At 45.9% G+C, this 18,569-nt stretch overlaps 1 protein-coding gene across 1 annotated transcript; it reads right to left on the bottom strand.

Moving 5' to 3' along the window:
* Positions 1–12,939: 12,939 nt before the first annotated feature.
* On the bottom strand, positions 12,940–14,257 carry LOC138301480 (olfactory receptor 6Y1-like). Its single transcript, XM_069241991.1, has one exon. The coding sequence runs from the start codon at positions 13,885–13,887 to the stop codon at positions 12,940–12,942; it is 948 nt and encodes a 315-aa protein (XP_069098092.1). The 5' UTR covers positions 13,888–14,257.
* Between the last annotated feature and the right edge of the window lie 4,312 nt (positions 14,258–18,569).

Genomic DNA, 18,569 nt, shown 5'->3' with positions numbered 1-18,569 from the left:
TGGGGTATGTGTCAGTAAAAATTCCAAAATTGTGTTGAAAAATGTGGTTTTCGGATTCAAGTCTGCCTGTTCCTGAAAGTTGGGAAGATCGTGATTTTAGCACTGCAAAAGTTTTGTTGATGCCATTTTCAGGGGAAAAAACCACAAGCCTTCTTCTGCAGCCCTTTTTCCCCATTTAAAAAAAAAATAAAAACATTTTGCTGTATTTTGGCTAATTTCTTTGTCTCCTCCAGGGAAACCTACAAACTCTGGGTACCTCTAGAATCCCCAGGATGTTGGGAAAATAAGGACACAAATTTGGAGTGGGTAGCTCATGTAGACAAAAATTTATGAGGGCCTAAGCGCGAACTGCCCCAAATAGCTAAAAAAAGGCCTGGCACCTGAGGGGGAAAAGGCCTGGCAGCGAAGGGATTAAACCATTCTGTGACTCTGCTTGTTTGTGGATTCCCTGTCTGGGTCAGTTTGACAGTTGAGCTGTTTGCACCTCTCTGCTAGACAGTGACACAAAGGAAGCTGGGGTGCAGCCTGCATATCCTGATAGGCTGTCTGGGCTGAGGGGAGTGGTCGCTCACACCTGAAGGGGCTGTGCCAGCTCTCACACAATGCAGTCTCCAACCCCCTGGTGTGTGGCTGGTGCCTGGCCTGGGCAAGGCAGGATCTTACAAACAAGATAGAGACATTTGCCTACTTCAAAGGCAGAAAGGAGTATAAGTAGTGGACCTAAACCCTCTAAAAACCTCACTGAGTGCCATGAATCCGACGACCCTGTGAGCTGACGCTTCTACCCCGGAACCATGACGCTGCCTGCCCAGAGGCTGTGGAACTTGTAGAAGTCCGATGACCCTGTAGGCCCCACGTCGCTGCAGCAGCTGATCCCGCCCGACTTCGCTGACACCAGAGTGTCGTAAGTCCAACATTCGTGACAACCTGACACCATTTCAGCGCATGCAGCCCTGTGACATCATTGCGACCCCATGCGGTTGCCCTGCAGCATTGTGACTCTGCCAGACTTCGCATCTGCTGGAATGAAAGGACCGACTTTGCATCTGTCGCCACTTCACCTCCACCGCCCTGTAGTGAGGACTTGACACCGCTGCTACCCTTCTGCCCCATGGCACCGGAACCAATTTCGCATTGGATCAAGCAATGCCGCTCTCCCCGGCTCCGTGCACCGGCCTGTTTTCTACTTGTTCCTTAAGGTACTGTACCTGGGGGTCGAACGACTCCGTAAACGGCGCCATTGGCGTCACGTTGTAGGAAACGACTCTGTCATGACATCGTATTATACCAACTTGCAGTATTTGTGCCTCAAGGCACTGTTTTCATACTTGTAAGTGCTAAATTCATATTTTTAACTCTATATTGTGGATTTTTATTTGGTCTTGTATTGTTTAAATAAATATCACCTATTTTTCTAAACCTGTGTTGTGTCATTTTGTAGTTTTTTACTGAGTTACTGTGTGTGTTGGTACACATACTTTACACATTGGCTCTGAAGTTAAGCCTGCCTGCTAGTACCAAGCTACCAAGGGGGTGAGCGGGGGTTAACTGAGGATGATTATCCTTTACCCTGACTAGAGTGAGGGTCCTTGCTTGGATAGGGGATAACCTGACTGCCAACCAAAGACCCCATTTCTAACAACTACTTTTTGTGGCTTAATGCCACCTTGTATATATGGGTCCCTCTGACGCCATTTTCTGTGGCAGAGGGGTGTGTAATGGTTGTTGCTGTGGCGTTCTACCACAACACCCATTGCTTTTGACGCTGCCCCAGATTTACAAGAATTTGTGCTGTCCCTTGCTGCACATAAACAATCATTCAGAAATGATGAATTGCTACTTATATGTGTGCTGCATTCTGCAGAACACATAGAAGTAACAAATCACCATAGTGGATTGTTTATGTGTAGGAAGGATCATCTTCCTGCACATAAACAATCACAACCCTTAATGCAGACACCCTTATACTATGGTGCAAGGATGCCTGAGTTGGCAGCTAAATTTAGTGCCAGCGCTTGTGGAAACACAGGGGTGTGCCATATTTGTGTAATTACCCGGCACATTCTCGCATTTCAGAACTGACGCAGCACGGCGCTGTCAACTTTGGCGCAGCGCCCCTCTCTGCCACTTCTGTGTAAATATGCCACAAAGTGTATTTTATTTGCTGCCCAAAGACCGTAGAATCTAATGCTCCAATTTAATAGTAGACTTCTGCACGGCTATAGTCCTGTAATAAATGGAGTCTATTTTTAAGAATAATAATTACAGACTTCAGTCCCCTTGTAATTTCCTTAATCCTACAGTTATTTCCTGCATTTTGTAACACTTTTCCAACAGGAAGATGCTCTTCCCAACCCATTTGCTCATGTCGAGGGCCAGGTGTATAAAACCATTTTGCAGTTGCAGACCTTGCTTTTGGAAAAATCTGTGACCGAAAAATATCGGTTTACTATGGTACTGAACCCATTTTTTGGGAATCAGAAAATCATTTCTGACTTACAAAATGGGTTTATCAACCAATTTCAAATTGCAGTTATGAAGGGACAAATCCCGGCTTTTTACCTAGCCCCGACGTTCCTCAGCCCGTATAGCTCCTGCCTCAGAACAGGAATATCCTTCCGGGTGCGCTACACCAATGCACATAACATGAAATGTATCAATGGTTTGGGACTGCATTTGTGTTCTAAAACAATTGAAAAGTTATTGACTCCTTAAACGACTTGGCATCAGATTCGCAAATGGGAAGCTGCCCTCTTTGGACAGCCTTCTCTTTGGGAATGGTGTCGGGCACCACGTATTATTGCTTTGACCCCCCTCACCCCAGGTTCTCAATTTGTTTTCAAACATGATGTAAACAAAATCAGTACCGATTCTTTAAAGAACAAAAAAATTGTGAAAAAGGGGATGAATTTCTGCTTTTCCTTGCAGGCCTGTTTGTAGCCATTCATAGAAGGTCACAGTGACTTGCCTAATCATATTATATTATATTATATTATATTATATTATATTATATTATATTATATTATATTATATTATATTATATTATATTATATTATATTATATTAAAGACAGCTAGTTCTGCAACCCCTTGCTACTGAAAATTGTGTGATGCAAAAAAGTGACGCTCAGTTTGTGACAATGATTTGCATTAGGCCTTTTCGTAGGTCTAACCTTCATTTCCCTATGTGGTCCCCAGCTATGTGCAGCTAATGCTACAATTTAACCAGTCAGAGATCAAGGTTAATTTCAAAAGTTTTAAAAATGTAAGCTCTTGTAACAGCCTCCTTTCATATGTTTTGACACTGAACCGAGGGAGGATTTATAGCAAAAGCAAAAGAATTTGGGATTTATGATCAGAAATATGTTTCTTTATGCGATAACAGGGGAATAAATTCCACCTTAACTTTTCCTGTCGTTGTGGCCCTCATTTAGAATTTGGCATGATGGGAGCACCGCCATAAATTGGTTCCACCATCTCCTTTTAGATTTGGAGGGATAGAGAGATACGGAAACTGCAAGGTTTCTGTGGTGGGTCCTCAGCTGGCTCCCACATCACAAATCCTTAACCTGGCAGCTTGCCGGCACAGTGGTGTCAGGTCAGAGTGGTGGTAGCCCCGCCCTAATTAATGTGGGGATGTCACCACTGATTGTCCCTCCTTCTACTTGCTGAAGAAACATAGACTGATGCCTTCTAATTTCATCTTAATCCTAGTTAACACATCTACTGCTCTCAGTTCTCGGGCATCACATGAATGGGCATCCCAACCCTGATAAGTTGCAAAACGGTACCTGCTTACTTTACATTTATTGATTATCTTCTCTACCCGTTAATGTGCTGTTCTTTCACTATGCAAATACCTACTTATTCGTGCATACATGCCCTATACTAAACACACTATATAGGTATCACACAAAATAGCACATAGAAAATCAGTCATCTCTCATGGTTAACCCAGAGATATTAACAGGGATAACAATTGCACCCCATACTCAATAGTGGTATGTGACAAACTGGAAAACATGATCTCTCAACCCACAAACTAATCCCACTAAAAGGAATAATCAACTCAGCTCAGCAGGGACATCTCTAAAGCCCCAACTGCAGAACCTCGTTACCAAATATTTTGCAGAACATCAAATGTAGACTCTAATCAGTGTTTTTAAATTCAAACCCTGCTACCAAGTATCTACAGTCAACAAAATGAGTACCTTGCAATACAGCACACTGTAGCACAACTTTGCACATTTGGTTAAATGATCACATAAAGGAGGCCACATAATAAATGTAATATTAAAACCCCAAAAACCAGAATAGCCACCGATTTGGTGCCAAGCCTCTTCACCAGCACCGTCCCTAATGCAAAGAAACTGGTCACTGAGGTACAGTCCCACATATTCCTTCTCTTTTTTAGTTATCCTAGATTTCCATGGAAACCCAAACAACAACATTCTGAACAAGTGTAAGAGCTGGACGACCTGCTTAGTAGTACATGCTGCTATCATCAACAAACTTATTATTCCAGATACGGGTTAAATAAACAAGCAGGAGACCTGAAAAACACTGCTACTGACTCCTTTCATGGTCATGGTGATTCTTTTTTCTGTGAAACAACCAGGCAACACAGCGTCCATTACTCTTGTAAAGTTGAGATTTGGCTTGCACGACCCACCATCCCTTTTCCATTTCGACACCAATAGCAAAACAGAGTGAAGGAAGCAATCACACATCACCGAGACACTCGCTCCTAGTCCTCGACCAATGTTGAAACAATCCAGTTTGCAGTCAAGGGGCTGTGATGGAACTATAGCAGTCATGTGACCGGGACTTCCGATTCGGAGGCTAGCAAATCTTAAAGGGGACTCATTATTACAAATCCCAAATGTCTTCTGTTCAGCCAAGGATATGGATGATAGAGATGTGGCTAGAGTAACAGGCAGAGCCATTTAGGTGCCATTGGGAGGTTAAGCACAGTCAACCATCAGATGTCACATAATTTGTTATATGGACAAGAATGCTTACATTTGTGTTATTGATGTGTGCGAGATGTTCTGTTGTGGTTGCTTTGTTTATGTTTGTTTTGGACTTGTAAAGCGCATGACTGTCCTAGTCGGGCGTCCCAGCGCTAAAGAACCAGCAACAACAGAAACTCGGGGAACAGAAGCACGTGCTGAATTAAAACAATCCTGTCTGGCTCTCTGATTCTAGGGGCAGAAGCTAGTCTTAATTCAGACAACCTAGGTGCTCTGGAGGGTGTATGGGGCTGACTCAAGAGTAAAATATAACTAGGGCTTGTATCTGCGAATGCACCAAGGGGCATGTTTAAGAGCCCCTAGCACGTTCTAACTCCACATTAGCGTCATTTTTTTACGCTAATGTGGCGTTAGATGGCCAAAGACGCTGCACCATATTTACAAAGTGGCTCAATGCATGCATTATACCACTTTGTAACCCTTTGCGCTACATTTTGCCTGCTCCAGGCATAATTTTTGAAAGGGAGGCTTTCCACCTTTGGGGGTAGGGGGAATGGCGCAAGAAAAACAGATTTCCTTGCGTTATTTTTTTCAGCATTTTTTTAACACATGCTCAGAGCAGGCGTTTAAAGGGGGCATGCCATTATCTATAATGGGCCTCTATTTACTCTGCAGGAGTAGCACCAAAATGTTGGCGCTACTGCTGTAGAGTGCATCAATAGCGTATAAAAAATGCTGCTATTCCTCCCTACCCTGCACCATGGTGCATTGTATTTGAAATACGGCGCACACATGGTGGAGGTAGGGGGGTGCTAAGGGGTGCCAGAAAAGTGACACTGCACTAGGTGCAGTGCCACTTTTCTTAAATCTGCCTCAAAATTCACAGCAGAGGGCCTGAACTTCACATGCCTTGCAACATATAGCGGATGCAAATCAGTCCGATGGGACGAGATGGAATGTTTAAGAGCCTGCAACATTATACGTGCCCCCACATGTTGTATTATTTGAAGCTGCCTTAATAGTGTCTGTGGAATGTGCAGACAGTAGACATTCCTGTAATCCAGACGTTATGTGTTAGTGGTGTTGGCACTTTTTTTTTGACAGGATGGCGAAAGGGCCCATAGCCCTCTGTTGAGGCACCTCAAAAGGCCGAAAAAGCATGCAGGTTGTTTATATGACGTTCCTTTGTTTTAGAAGATGCTTGTATTGGGGTGGCTATGGGGCAAGTCTGTTGGGGAGCCACAGTCTCCATTTTAGTCATGATGCAAGTGTTCATTTAAAGTCCTTGTTTGGGTGGCAGGGAGGAGGGTTTGTTGAGGTTCCCTTCTTCTTGGCAGGATGGTTTGGCTAAAACCCTTGTTCAGTTTTTCTGAGGGAGTGGAGAGTTAGCTTTCACCACTCACCGAAATCACCGCCCTCCTAAAAAATACCCAAGCCGACCCGGAGATCCTCTCCAACTACCGCCCCATCTCCCTCCTCCCTTTCCTCGCCAAGGTTGAAGAGAAATTAGTCAACGCCCGCCTATCCCACTTCCTTGAATCAAACAACACTCTTGACCCCTCACAATCCGGGTTCCGCAAAAACCACAGCACGGAAACCACCCTCATCGCATGCACTGATGACATCAGGACCAAAGTCAACAAAGGCAAGACCGTCGCACTCATCCTCCTAGACCACTCCACAGCCTTTGACACCGTCTGCCACCACACACTCCGCACACGCCTCCACAACATAGGAATTCGCCACAAAGCCTTAGACTGGCTCACCTCCTTCCTCACCGACCGGACCCAGAGAGTCGCCTTCCACCCTTCCACTCCAACACTACCAAGATCACCTGCGGAGTCCCCCAAGGGTCCTCCCTCAGCCCCACACTCTCCAACATCTACATGATCCCTCTAGCCAATATCCTCCGAGCACATGGAATCACTATCCTCTCCTATGCAGATGACACCCAACTCATCCTCTCCCTCACCCGCAACCCCACCACCGCCAAAACCAACCTACATGCCACTCTCCTCGACATCACCAACTGGATGACCACTAACCACCTCAAGCTCAACTCAAACAAAACCGAGATCATTATCTTCGGCCCCAACAAAACCACATGGGACGACTCCTGGTGGCCCACCGCCCTAGGCCCCGCACCCACCCCCGCAAACCACGCACGCAACCTCGGCATCATCCTTGACCCCTCCCTCTCCATGACACAGCAAATCCATGCTCTAACCTCCTCCTGCTTCCACACACTCCGCACTCTAAAAAAATCCTTCAAATGGATTCCCCCAGAAACCAGAAAGACAGTCACCCACGCACTCATCAGCAGCAGACTGGACTACGGTAATGCCCTCTACGCCGGCACCACACTCAAACTCAAACGCAAACTCCAGAGAATCCAGAACACAGCCGCACGCCTCGTCCTTGGCCTCCCCCGACTCAAGAGTAAAATATAACTAGGGCTTGTATCTGCGAATGCACCAAGGGGCATGTTTAAGAGCCCCTAGCACGTTCTAACTCCACATTAGCGTCATTTTTTTACGCTAATGTGGCGTTAGATGGCCAAAGACACTGCGCCATATTTACAAAGTGGCTCAATGCATGCATTACACCACTTTGTAACCCTTTGCGCTACATTTTGCCTGCTCCAGGCATAATTTTTGAAAGGGAGGCTTTCCACCTTTGGGGGTAGGGGGAATGGCGCAAGAAAAACAGATTTCCTTGCGTTATTTTTTTCAGCATTTTTTTAACACATGCTCAGAGCAGGCGTTTAAAGGGGGCATGCCATTATCTATAATGGGCCTCTATGTACTCTGCAGGAGTAGCACCAAAATGTTGGCGCTACTGCTGTAGAGTGCATCAATAGCGTATAAAAAATGCCGCTATTCCTCCCTACCCTGCACCATGGTGCATTGTATTTGAAATACGGCGCACACATGGTGGAGGTAGGGGGGTGCTAAGGGGTGCCAGAAAAGTGACACTGCACTAGGTGCAGTGCCACTTTTCTTAAATCTGCCTCAAAATTCACAGCAGAGGGCCTGAACTTCACATGCTGTGCAACATATAGCGGATGCAAATCAGTCCGATGGGACGAGATGGAATGTTTAAGAGCCTGCAACATTATACGTGCCCCCACATGTTGTATTATTTGAAGCTGCCTTAATAGTGTCTGTGGAATGTGCAGATACTAGACATTCCTGTAATCCAGACGTTATGTGTTAGTGGTGTTGGCACTTTTTTTTTGAGAGGATGGCGAAAGGGCCCATAGCCCTCTGTTGAGGCACCTCAAAAGGCCGAAAAAGCATGCAGGTTGTTTATATGACGTTCCTTTGTTTTAGCAGATGCTTGTATTGGGGTGGCTATGGGGCAAGTCTGTTGGGGAGCCACAGTCTCCATTTTAGTCATGATGCAAGTGTTCATTTAAAGTCCTTGTTTGGGTGGCAGGGAGGAGGGTTTGTTGAGGTTCCCTTCTTCTTGGCAGGATGGTTTGGCTAAAACCCTTGTTCAGTTTTTCTGAGGGAGTGGAGAGTTAGCTTTCACCACTCACCAAAATCACCTCCCTCCTAAAAAATACCCAAGCCGACCCGGAGATCCTCTCCAACTACCGCCCCATCTCCCTCCTCCCTTTCCTCGCCAAGGTTGAAGAGAAATTAGTCAACGCCCGCCTATCCCACTTCCTTGAATCAAACAACACTCTTGACCCCTCACAATCCGGGTTCCGCAAAAACCACAGCACGGAAACCACCCTCATCGCATGCACTGATGACATCAGGACCAAAGTCAACAAAGGCAAGACCGTCGCACTCATCCTCCTAGACCACTCCACAGCCTTTGACACCGTCTGCCACCACACACTCCGCACACGCCTCCACAACATAGGAATTCGCCACAAAGCCTTAGACTGGCTCACCTCCTTCCTCACCGACCGGACCCAGAGAGTCGCCTTCCACCCTTCCACTCCAACACTACCAAGATCACCTGCGGAGTCCCCCAAGGGTCCTCCCTCAGCCCCACACTCTCCAACATCTACATGATCCCTCTAGCCAATATCCTCCGAGCACACGGAATCACTATCCTCTCCTATGCAGATGACACCCAACTCATCCTCTCCCTCACCCGCAACCCCACCACCGCCAAAACCAACCTACATGCCGCTCTCCTCGACATCACCAACTGGATGACCACTAACCACCTCAAGCTCAACTCAAACAAAACCGAGATCATTATCTTCGGCCCCAACAAAACCACATGGGACGACTCCTGGTGGCCCACCGCCCTAGGCCCCGCACCCACCCCCGCAAACCACGCACGCAACCTCGGCATCATCCTTGACCCCTCCCTCTCCATGACACAGCAAATCCATGCTCTAACCTCCTCCTGCTTCCACACACTCCGCACTCTAAAAAAATCCTTCAAATGGATTCCCCCAGAAACCAGAAAGACAGTCACCCACACACTCATCAGCAGCAGACTGGACTACGGTAACGCCCTCTACGCCGGCACCACACTCAAACTCAAACGCAAACTCCAGAGAATCCAGAACACAGGCGCACGCCTCGTCCTTGGCCTCCCCCGCCACAAACGAATCTCACCACACCTCAAATCCCTTCACTGGCTCCCCCTCCACAACACCGGCCCAACCTACCTCAATGAAAGAGTTAACTTCCACACTCCCACACGCAACCTCCGATCAGCCCACCTCGCCCTAGCTACAGTCTCCCACATCCATGGCACCACCATAGGAAGCAGGTCCTTCTCCTACCTCGCCCCCAAAACCTGGAACTCCCTCCCCACCAACCTTCGCAAAACCAAAGACCTCCTGGTCTTCAGAAAGAACCTCAAGACATGGTTGTTCGATAAGTGACCCTCCCTGCCACCCCCAATTCCCCACCCCCCAGCGCCTTGAGATCCTCACGGGTGAGTAGCGCGCTCTACAAATTGTTTTGATTGATTGATTGATTTATATAGAGATTGGTCCCACAAGCGTGTAGCAGGTGTTTTCAGTTTCATTGTTTCTCTGTATCAGAGGGGCTTATACGTGCTGTTGTTCTTTGTGTGAAATTGTGTAGGATAGCCCTGAGTCTATTTGTGTTGTGTTTTGTTCTGACTATGAGTGAGGGGTTGTCAAGTTGCCCTTTTACCTCTGTGCGGACGGGATCTGGTGTTACCTTGGTTTGATGCGTGCAACTAGTGTGAATATGCCACGGTTCTCTCTGCGGATGGAATGTGAAGTTCACTAGGCCCACTGATAATTTCTAACTCTCGCCCTGTCTCCCTGCTTTTACTTTTCGAGGAGATCACAGAAGCAGTAATTAACAAATAGCTGAGTGAGTTCTTGGCAAAGAGAGCTATTTCACACCGATCACACCGATGATTTTAAAAAGGGTCTGACCACAGATGCAGTGCTTGCTAAAGCCACAGATGATATATGTTCCGCTCTAGATAAAGGCTATGATATTGCTTGATATGTCAACACATTTGGCAGCATCTTCCATGCTATATTACTGAAGAGGCTAGCAGACATGTGCATTGTAGGCACAGTTAAAAAATGGTTTACATCTGTTTTGTGAAACATATGCAAATTGTCCACCTACGGGTATTTTCGATCTCTTGCAAAAAAACACCTTGATGGGTGTACCACAGGACTCTGCATTGAGCCCATTGTTGTTAGGTCTACATGTACCCCTCTTGGCAAGGCTAATTGACTCATTTAGTCAAAGGTTTTTGCATATACTCACGATAAACCCTATATTAGGAGTGGACAGAGACCCCAGTTGTCCTCAACGTACATGGGAGATGTCACATACTAGATAAATGATTCCTTGTCATTGGTAAATGGGACATTTGGTTGTGGATGTGGTGGTCATCAAAACTAGGGAGGCTTCAATCCTAGTTAAACAGGCCAGAAACTTTGGAATCATATTTGATTCTGAGCTGACATTAAACCTCAAGTAGTAACACACACCAACACGTGGATGCACCTTATAAGCGTTGTCCGAAAGATCCAAGATCCTCCCTTTTATCCCCACCTCCACAAGAGTTGCAGTAGCCCGAGCTTCAATATTAGCTTGGCTTGCTTTTCACAACTATTTACGGGTTGACAGTCTTAAGTACCTAACGGACAAAGTACAAATAGTGCAGAATGCTGTGGCAAGGCTGGTCTTTGGATTAAACCATAGAATATTAGTAGCATATTTAAGAGCCCCTAGCGCCACCTTGAGCCACATTAGCGTCATTTCTTTTGATGCTAATGTGGCCCAACGAGGCCAAAATCCTTGAGCCATATTAACAAAGTGGTTCAATGCATACATTGCTCCACTGTGTAACCCTTTGTGCTACACTATGCCTGCACCAGGCATAATATATGCAAAGGGGGTGTTCCCCCGTTAGTTGGGCTGAAAAAATGGTGCAAGGAAATGTAACAGATTTCCTGCATAATTATCTATGGCACTTTTAACGCCTGCTCAGAGCAGGCGTTAAAATGGGGCTTCCATTATTTATAGTGGGCCCCTGTGTTCTCTGCAGGAGTACCGCCAATATTTTGGCGCTACTCCTACATAGTACATCAATTACGTCATGAAAAATTATGCTATTGCCCCCTACCCTGCCCTATGGTGTGCTGTATTTTAAATACGGCTCAAATTTGGTGGTGGTAGGGGGGAGGTATAGGGCGCAAGAAAAGTGGCGCAGTACACATGTTTGCCCGTTATAATCTATCTAGGGTGCTGAGATCATCCTCGCAAAACGTAGTGCGAGTCCCAAGCTATAAAAAAACAGAAGATTGGAAGAAGATCACCAACAGTAATCAAGACCACCACACTTGCGATGGCAGTTGTACAGGCAGAGCGGTCCGACTGCCCTATTATGACCATAGCAAAGCCGCCACGGTCAAACCGACAACACCGCCAGGCTGCAGCCAGCCTGCAGCCTGGCGGTCCCCGCGGTTGTAATCCGCCTGGGTATTACGAATTCCCATACCACCAGCCTTTCCATGGTGGTTACACTACAGTGCTACCATGGTGTTGTTAGGGTTGCAACGGAGCTGATATGCCAGTTCCTTGTAAGTATGCCCCTGTGTTTATTTCTTCACATATGAGTGACCTCCAGATCCAGCTCCTCAGCTGCAACTGCCCTCCCTCCGAATTTTCACTACATTCCATATGCATCATGAATCTCTTACAACACCAGCATTTTATACTTGAAGATTTCACCACACACTGCCATCTGGCTCCATCTGTCAGCTGGCTGTTATCTCTCACAACCACGCAGTGTATATACCACACATTTGGACAACTCATGATGCAGTTTATGCTTATGTGCCAGGATACCCATAATTCCTTACCACTCTACTTTCTTATTATTGACATCTATAGTCATCCATGGTTGATACATGCATTTGCAAACTACTGCTCAGACTGTCAAGTTGTCCAAACCTGTGGGGACTCAGATTACACAGACCATAGAAAAATTGCTGGAATCTGCACTGATAAATATGTGATTTCATTTATTGTCATTTGTTTGCCTAGGGGAATGCCCTTCTCTCTACCAAATTGCTTTACTTCATCTCTCCCTAAAAAAGGATTTTTACCCATAAGTGTTTAACTTTGCCCACATTTCACTCCCGTAATTCTAATAAAATCTTTTAATTGGCACTTAATACAAGAGTTTTGCCAATTGCTTTGTTTTTGATCAACTGCACAAGGATAAAAGTTGAGGTGGCCAATCATACATTTGAACTCGTGCCCTGCAGAACACAGCAGCAGAATCAGCCTAATTTCTATGCCATTTTTCCAGGTACTACATTGTCTCAAGGAGCAACCATGCAGAACTGATTCGATATTTCAAATCACCTCTCTAATGCACTATCATGTGAGAAGATGACATGAATAAAATACAAACATTTACCCTACTTCAGATTCACTGAGAGCAGGAATTTAAATGCATAATCTAAATAGAAATCCATCAGGTATGCTCTTAATTTTGTAGGAAGGATGCTCTGAGTTTCGTGCTTGCTTTGTGCAGAGCCTTCCGAACATCGTGGTTCCGTAGACTGTAAATCAGTGGATTCAGGAAGGGTGTAATTGCACAGTAGAACACAGATATCACTTTGTCCATGTGAAAGGAGTAGCTCGATGCTGGTCGCAGGTACATGAAGATGACCGTCCCATAGAAGATAACCACCACAGTCAGGTGAGAGGCACAGGTGGAGAAGGCCTTCTGGCGCCCCGCTTTGGATGGGATCCTCACAATGGTCTTCCCGATGTTGAAGTAGGACACTGTGGTGAGTAGAAGGGAGCTCAGCACTACGGAGTAAGATAGAAAGAAAAAGGTAATCTCACTTGGGGATTTGTCTGAACATGCCAAGGTTAAAAGTGGGGCAAAATCACAAAAAAAGTGGTCAATCCTGTTGTCGGCACAAAAGGTCAGTCTGGAGGTTGGGATGGTGAAGACCCATCCAGTCATAAAGCCTCCAAGCCAGGATGCTCCAGCTAGCTTTCCACATACCCTTTGGTTCATGATAGCCGGGTACCGCAGAGGGTTACAGATGGCCGCATAGCGATCTAAGGCCATGACGGCCAAGATAAAGAATTCGGTAGCTCCTAAGCAGAAGAAAAAGCATGACTGCGTAATGCAGCCTTGATAAGAAATACATTTTCTTTTTGTCAAGAAGCTAGAAAGCATAGCGGGTACAGTGGCTGTGATGTACCAAATTTCTAAAAATGCAAAGTGACTCAGGAAAAAGTACATGGGGGTGTGGAGATTGTAATCCAGTCTTACAATGACAATGATAATAGTGTTAGAGGTGACTGTGAGGATGTAGATAAGCAAAAATAGAATGAAGTACATAACCTGCAGCTCATGTATGCTGGTGAGTCCAACAAGAATGAAGTCAGTCACTAAGGTCTGGTTGGCAGCGTTCATGCTTATCTACAAATAAAGACAATTAAAGAGTCAGAAATGGAAAGGCAGAAAGAAAAAAACAAGAAAGAAAGAAAAAATGAAAAGGAAGAAAAATGATGAAACAAAAGCAGGAGTGAAAGAAAAAAAGTATAATTTAAAAGGGCTCCCCCCTCTTTTTCTCACCCAGGAAGTAACCTCACCCATGGTATCCCCTACTAAGACCAGAGGAGGAAGTGATGTAGCAGGAAGCGAATCCCCATTCTCAGGGGTCAAAGGAACCTCAGCCATATGCCCGTACCTTGATGTAATACACAGAAACCAATAAAGCACCAGTGACCGCAGAGTTTGGGGTCTGGAACCACAATCCCTTTTTCAACCCACACCACCATGTAACCCACCGTACACACATACCCCCACTACATGCTTTAATTGCACACTTACTGGACATCACTACATCTCACATGTAATGTATTCCTTGCAGGCATACATACAGTCAATACATTCACCACGCCTACATGCACTTCACAGTACTGCCCAACCCCAGTAGTGTACCCTTCCCAGGCACACATGCATCCAGTGAGAGTCACTACTCCTGCTAAGCACACTACATCTAACTGATGTAGGCCAAGAGTGAGTTAAGCGCACAGCAGCAGAGGTTTAAAAAGATTAGTGAGTATGTAGATCTCATTCCAGTGACACAGGCTAAAAAGGACCTGTTGACTCCTACTGATCACTACAAAGAATCTTGCCACTACCCTGCTTGTGCTACTTAACTCTGGGCACCTCTTCCGGTCAACAAGACCTCGGTCTGTGAGACAGGCCTATGTCATGGTGCACACGCATGATCTGTGTTTACCTGTGAGGACAAAAATCAGCATAGGGAACCAGTCAACAGTACAGTTTGCCACTCAGGGCTGGGGGACATGTCTTTTGCCCTGCAGAAGACTTTTCCATGCCGACATTAACTCCAAAGTGTAGGAAGGTATTCGCTCCAACAGACTATCAGCATATTTAATGGTCGGGGTGCAGTAAGCCTTAGATCATTTGATAGAAGGATATTTCATTTTTAAAGGCGATCTAATATTTTATATAGAACTATATAAACCGATTCATGGAGCAAGTGTACAAAGTTATAGGCACAGCTAGAGGGAAAGCCTGTATATTGTATTACTAATAATACAGTTTATAAAATAGCAAACGTCATAACTCTGTCAGCAGATCCATTACCAATAAGCCTTGTAACAAAAATGCAAACTATGTGCTGCTGATAATGAATGTTCACTTTCTTAATAAAATGATAATATGCAAACAATTGTATTTCATGAGTCGCATGGTCAAGTAACATGGCTGATGGGTTGATGAGGAAGTTTTAACAAAAGCAGTATTGGAAGTTTTGGGAATGCTGAACTTCAGTTTGGCAGAGCCAGCGTGAGAAACAGCATGTTAAGAGAGTTTTGAGAAAGGAGTGTCTTTCTTGGAAAAAACGTATATTTTATTCACAAATCTACTGTGAAGCATTTTATGCAAATCACTGACTATCAATTTCAACGAGACCTACTTAGTATTCGGAATTTTGCAAAATGTAATAATGATGCAGTGCTATTATATTAAGTAATTACTCAGCATATCAAGTATGAGTGGTATGTTACCATTACCTTTCAGACTTTATTTCACGGGCTGTTCCTTCACAGGTAAGAACTTCAGGAGTGTTTCAATAGCCGATATGTTCTAAAGTTTTTTACTTCGTGGGCCATTAAATCGAAGGTTAGCTCTTTATCCATATGCATAATTATATATATATGTTTAGCTATGTATATATATATCTATATATATATATATATATATTACGCTACTAGCACTAGCACCAGTGTAGTTATAGTTAGGTCAGTTTCCATAGGAAGAATGCTTATTGTTTTGTGCTGTTTGATGAATGAACAAAACTTTCCAAAACAAAAGTACATCCACCTCGGCTCCTTCATGAACAATTGTGCCCTGATTAGTCAAGCTGAGGTCAAGAGATAGAGAGGAATCCAAATTGTTGATTTCCATGTTTATGTAAAGAGGAAACTAGTAAAAGGTCAGGCCATTCACCCAAACAACTGCTGACCACCAGCAAAGGCTATGCACAGTAGGGAAGGGGGCTACTGGGTGACGGCAAATGCAGTGGAGGTCCTTGCTCGTCAAATCCTCAGTCCTTTTGCCTCACTTGGAGATGAGCATACCTTAATTATTGACAGAATGCTTCTTCCAGTGCCTGACAGAGTAGAGTCTATAGGAGGAAGGGCATGACACTATCCTGAAGGAGTAAAGTCCATAAGCTAAACTCTAAATTGGTCCCACACTATTACAGTTTAACCTTAGGACATCGGCATGGCAGACAACATAAATTGTTCTCTATTCTTTGGTGGGGAGTGGCCACCCAAGATGGCTAATAGGACATGCTTCTGAGGCGTTCTGCTGACCCCTTGTCACTATCCAAAATAATCCTGCCCTAATGCTAACCATCCATCAGGCATTCCATCAGGCAGTAATGCAGTGGACCCTGTCAGGGAACCAATTCTCACAGATGTGGAACCAGAGACTGCTGTATCTACTCCTTGAGGCCCAACACTTGTGTTGGTGTGCTTTGCTAGGCCAGTGTCGTCTTGCTGGTGGCACTCAAAAAAGGAGAGGAGTAAAGCACAGAGATGACCTGCCCCGACTGCTGCTACCAGAGGAATGTGGGGACTGAGGGGACTCCCTGGTGCCCCTCAGGTGAAGCAGGCTTAGGAGTGCCACAGCTGCAGGGTCTGGCGACGTAGAGTGTGTGGGGTCCGGTGGGTTTGCGCTGAGCTGGGGCCTGCCTTGCTGCATCTCTCTCCCTTTGCATTCACCGAGAGACTGGTGAACTTGCTGCCCTGGCATCCGGGAGCAGTTTGAGGTACCCTGTTATTGCTCCTGGTGCTGCGTTGCTTTGGAGCTGTGGTCGGCAACATTGACCGGCTGTGTGGCTAGGGAGGTAGTGTGCTCCCTTCAGGAGGGGCCCAGAGGATGCAGCGTACTAAGTGTATCCTAAACAGGTGCCTTCATGCCCCCTTTCTCCTTGGAGGCGGCCCTGGTGACTGGGGGTCATGGAGATCTTTGCTGGCAGGTGGAACACAGGAAAAACAAATTGGTGCCTGCAGGGGTCTGGGGCCACGGGCGGGGGTGCTGGAGGTGCAGAGAGAGTTGTGCATCCCTGTGCTGCTGAGGGAGCTAGAGACAGTGGGCAGAAAGAACCCTCCTGCACAGAGGAGGCTGCAAAGTGCTGGGGTGCATTCCTGCAACAAATATCCATAAATGTGTAATGTAGTGTGAAGAACTAGCTCTGTGGTCTAGGAGGTGAGGTGACGCTCAGGCCAGGGCTGGCTTGAAGACTTTAAAGCATTGTTGCTGAAGTGCCTAGTCTGCAAATATTAAGGATTGAGCTAGCTGTGGTGTGTCGCGGGAGTACCTGCTGTCTCCACTACCGTCAGAGACCAAGTACTCTTGGGCAGTGTGTGGGGCCCTTAACAAACTTTCTTTCAATTGGTGGGCAGGGCTGGTCCTGCTGCTGAATCGGCCACAGACATCCTGAGCGACTGGGAGAGACAGACCTATTTTGAGGTGCTCTGCTATTCACAACACCACTATGGGGAAGGATAGGTCCTTGAATGCCCTCGAAGGTCCAACCGAACAACTCTATATTTTATAACAACCCAAATTCCACAGCAAAGAGCCACTACCTAACATAACATGAGTATTTGTAAAGCACACGTTTACCCAGAAGGGTATCTTGCTACTGAATAACAAATGTTTATTGTTACCCAATGGTACTCATTTTATCGACCACATGAGGTCGAACAGAGGCCCCTCCTGTGGATGCATTAATCCACTAGGCCACGAGACCGGGCAGTAGACAGATGGGTATAAGGCAGCTGGAGTCCCAGTTTGATGCAGTTGAGGAGCCTACCAGAGCAGAACATCAAGCAGCAATCCAGGGCTCAAGACTGCCTTGGAGGGAAACATTTAGACCATGTCCATAGACTAATACTGTTGCAGACGACTACCGGGAGCCCATAGAGAAAGTGCACACAGCGGAGGATTCCAATGAGGGGCTAAAAGCAGAGGTCATCACATTCTAACAGATGGCTCGGGTAGGGACACTACACTACGATGCTGAATTTGTTTGACTCAGAGGCGGCCAATGTGGCTAGGAAATGGAGGGGACAGTGGTAATCCACCACTTACTCTGCATATGCCGGGGGTTCTCAATCTGAATTGCCCTGAGAGTTCACTTTGCTCTCACGTAATCAGAAGCAGATGTGGAGGGGTGATATATCCTCATCCAGGGCAAGTTGGACGGTCGGGAGATGAACATTTTTAACATATACGGCCCTAACACTGACGACAAACGCTTTTAAAAATACTATTCAGGACCTCCTGATACCCCTTTCTTTTGGGAGGTGGACTTCAGTGGTGTGCTAGATGACTCCTTAGATAAGCTCCTGGAAAACGTCATGAAACCCAAGAAGATGGGGTGCTGAGAGAGGTGATGAACAATCTAAAATGCCTAGACAGTAGCAGGGCCCTGCATTCGGGTTCCTCTGAATATAAATGCTGCTCCCTGACACATAACAGATGCAGCTGACTAAATCATATACTGGTGGTGGGCCCGCTATCGGCCTTACTGACTGTGGTGATGA

This window comes from Pleurodeles waltl, chromosome 6 (assembly GCF_031143425.1).
Source record: "Pleurodeles waltl isolate 20211129_DDA chromosome 6, aPleWal1.hap1.20221129, whole genome shotgun sequence".
In the NCBI taxonomy this organism is placed as follows: Eukaryota; Metazoa; Chordata; class Amphibia; order Caudata; family Salamandridae; genus Pleurodeles; species Pleurodeles waltl.
Note: the sequence above shows the minus strand (reverse complement) of the source record. Positions and strands in the feature narration are given on the sequence as shown.

Excerpts from the sequence above, each read along its gene's own strand:
- LOC138301480 (XM_069241991.1), bottom strand. The coding sequence starts at position 13,887 with ATGAACGCTGCCAACCAGACCTTAGTGACTGACTTCATTCTTGTTGGA.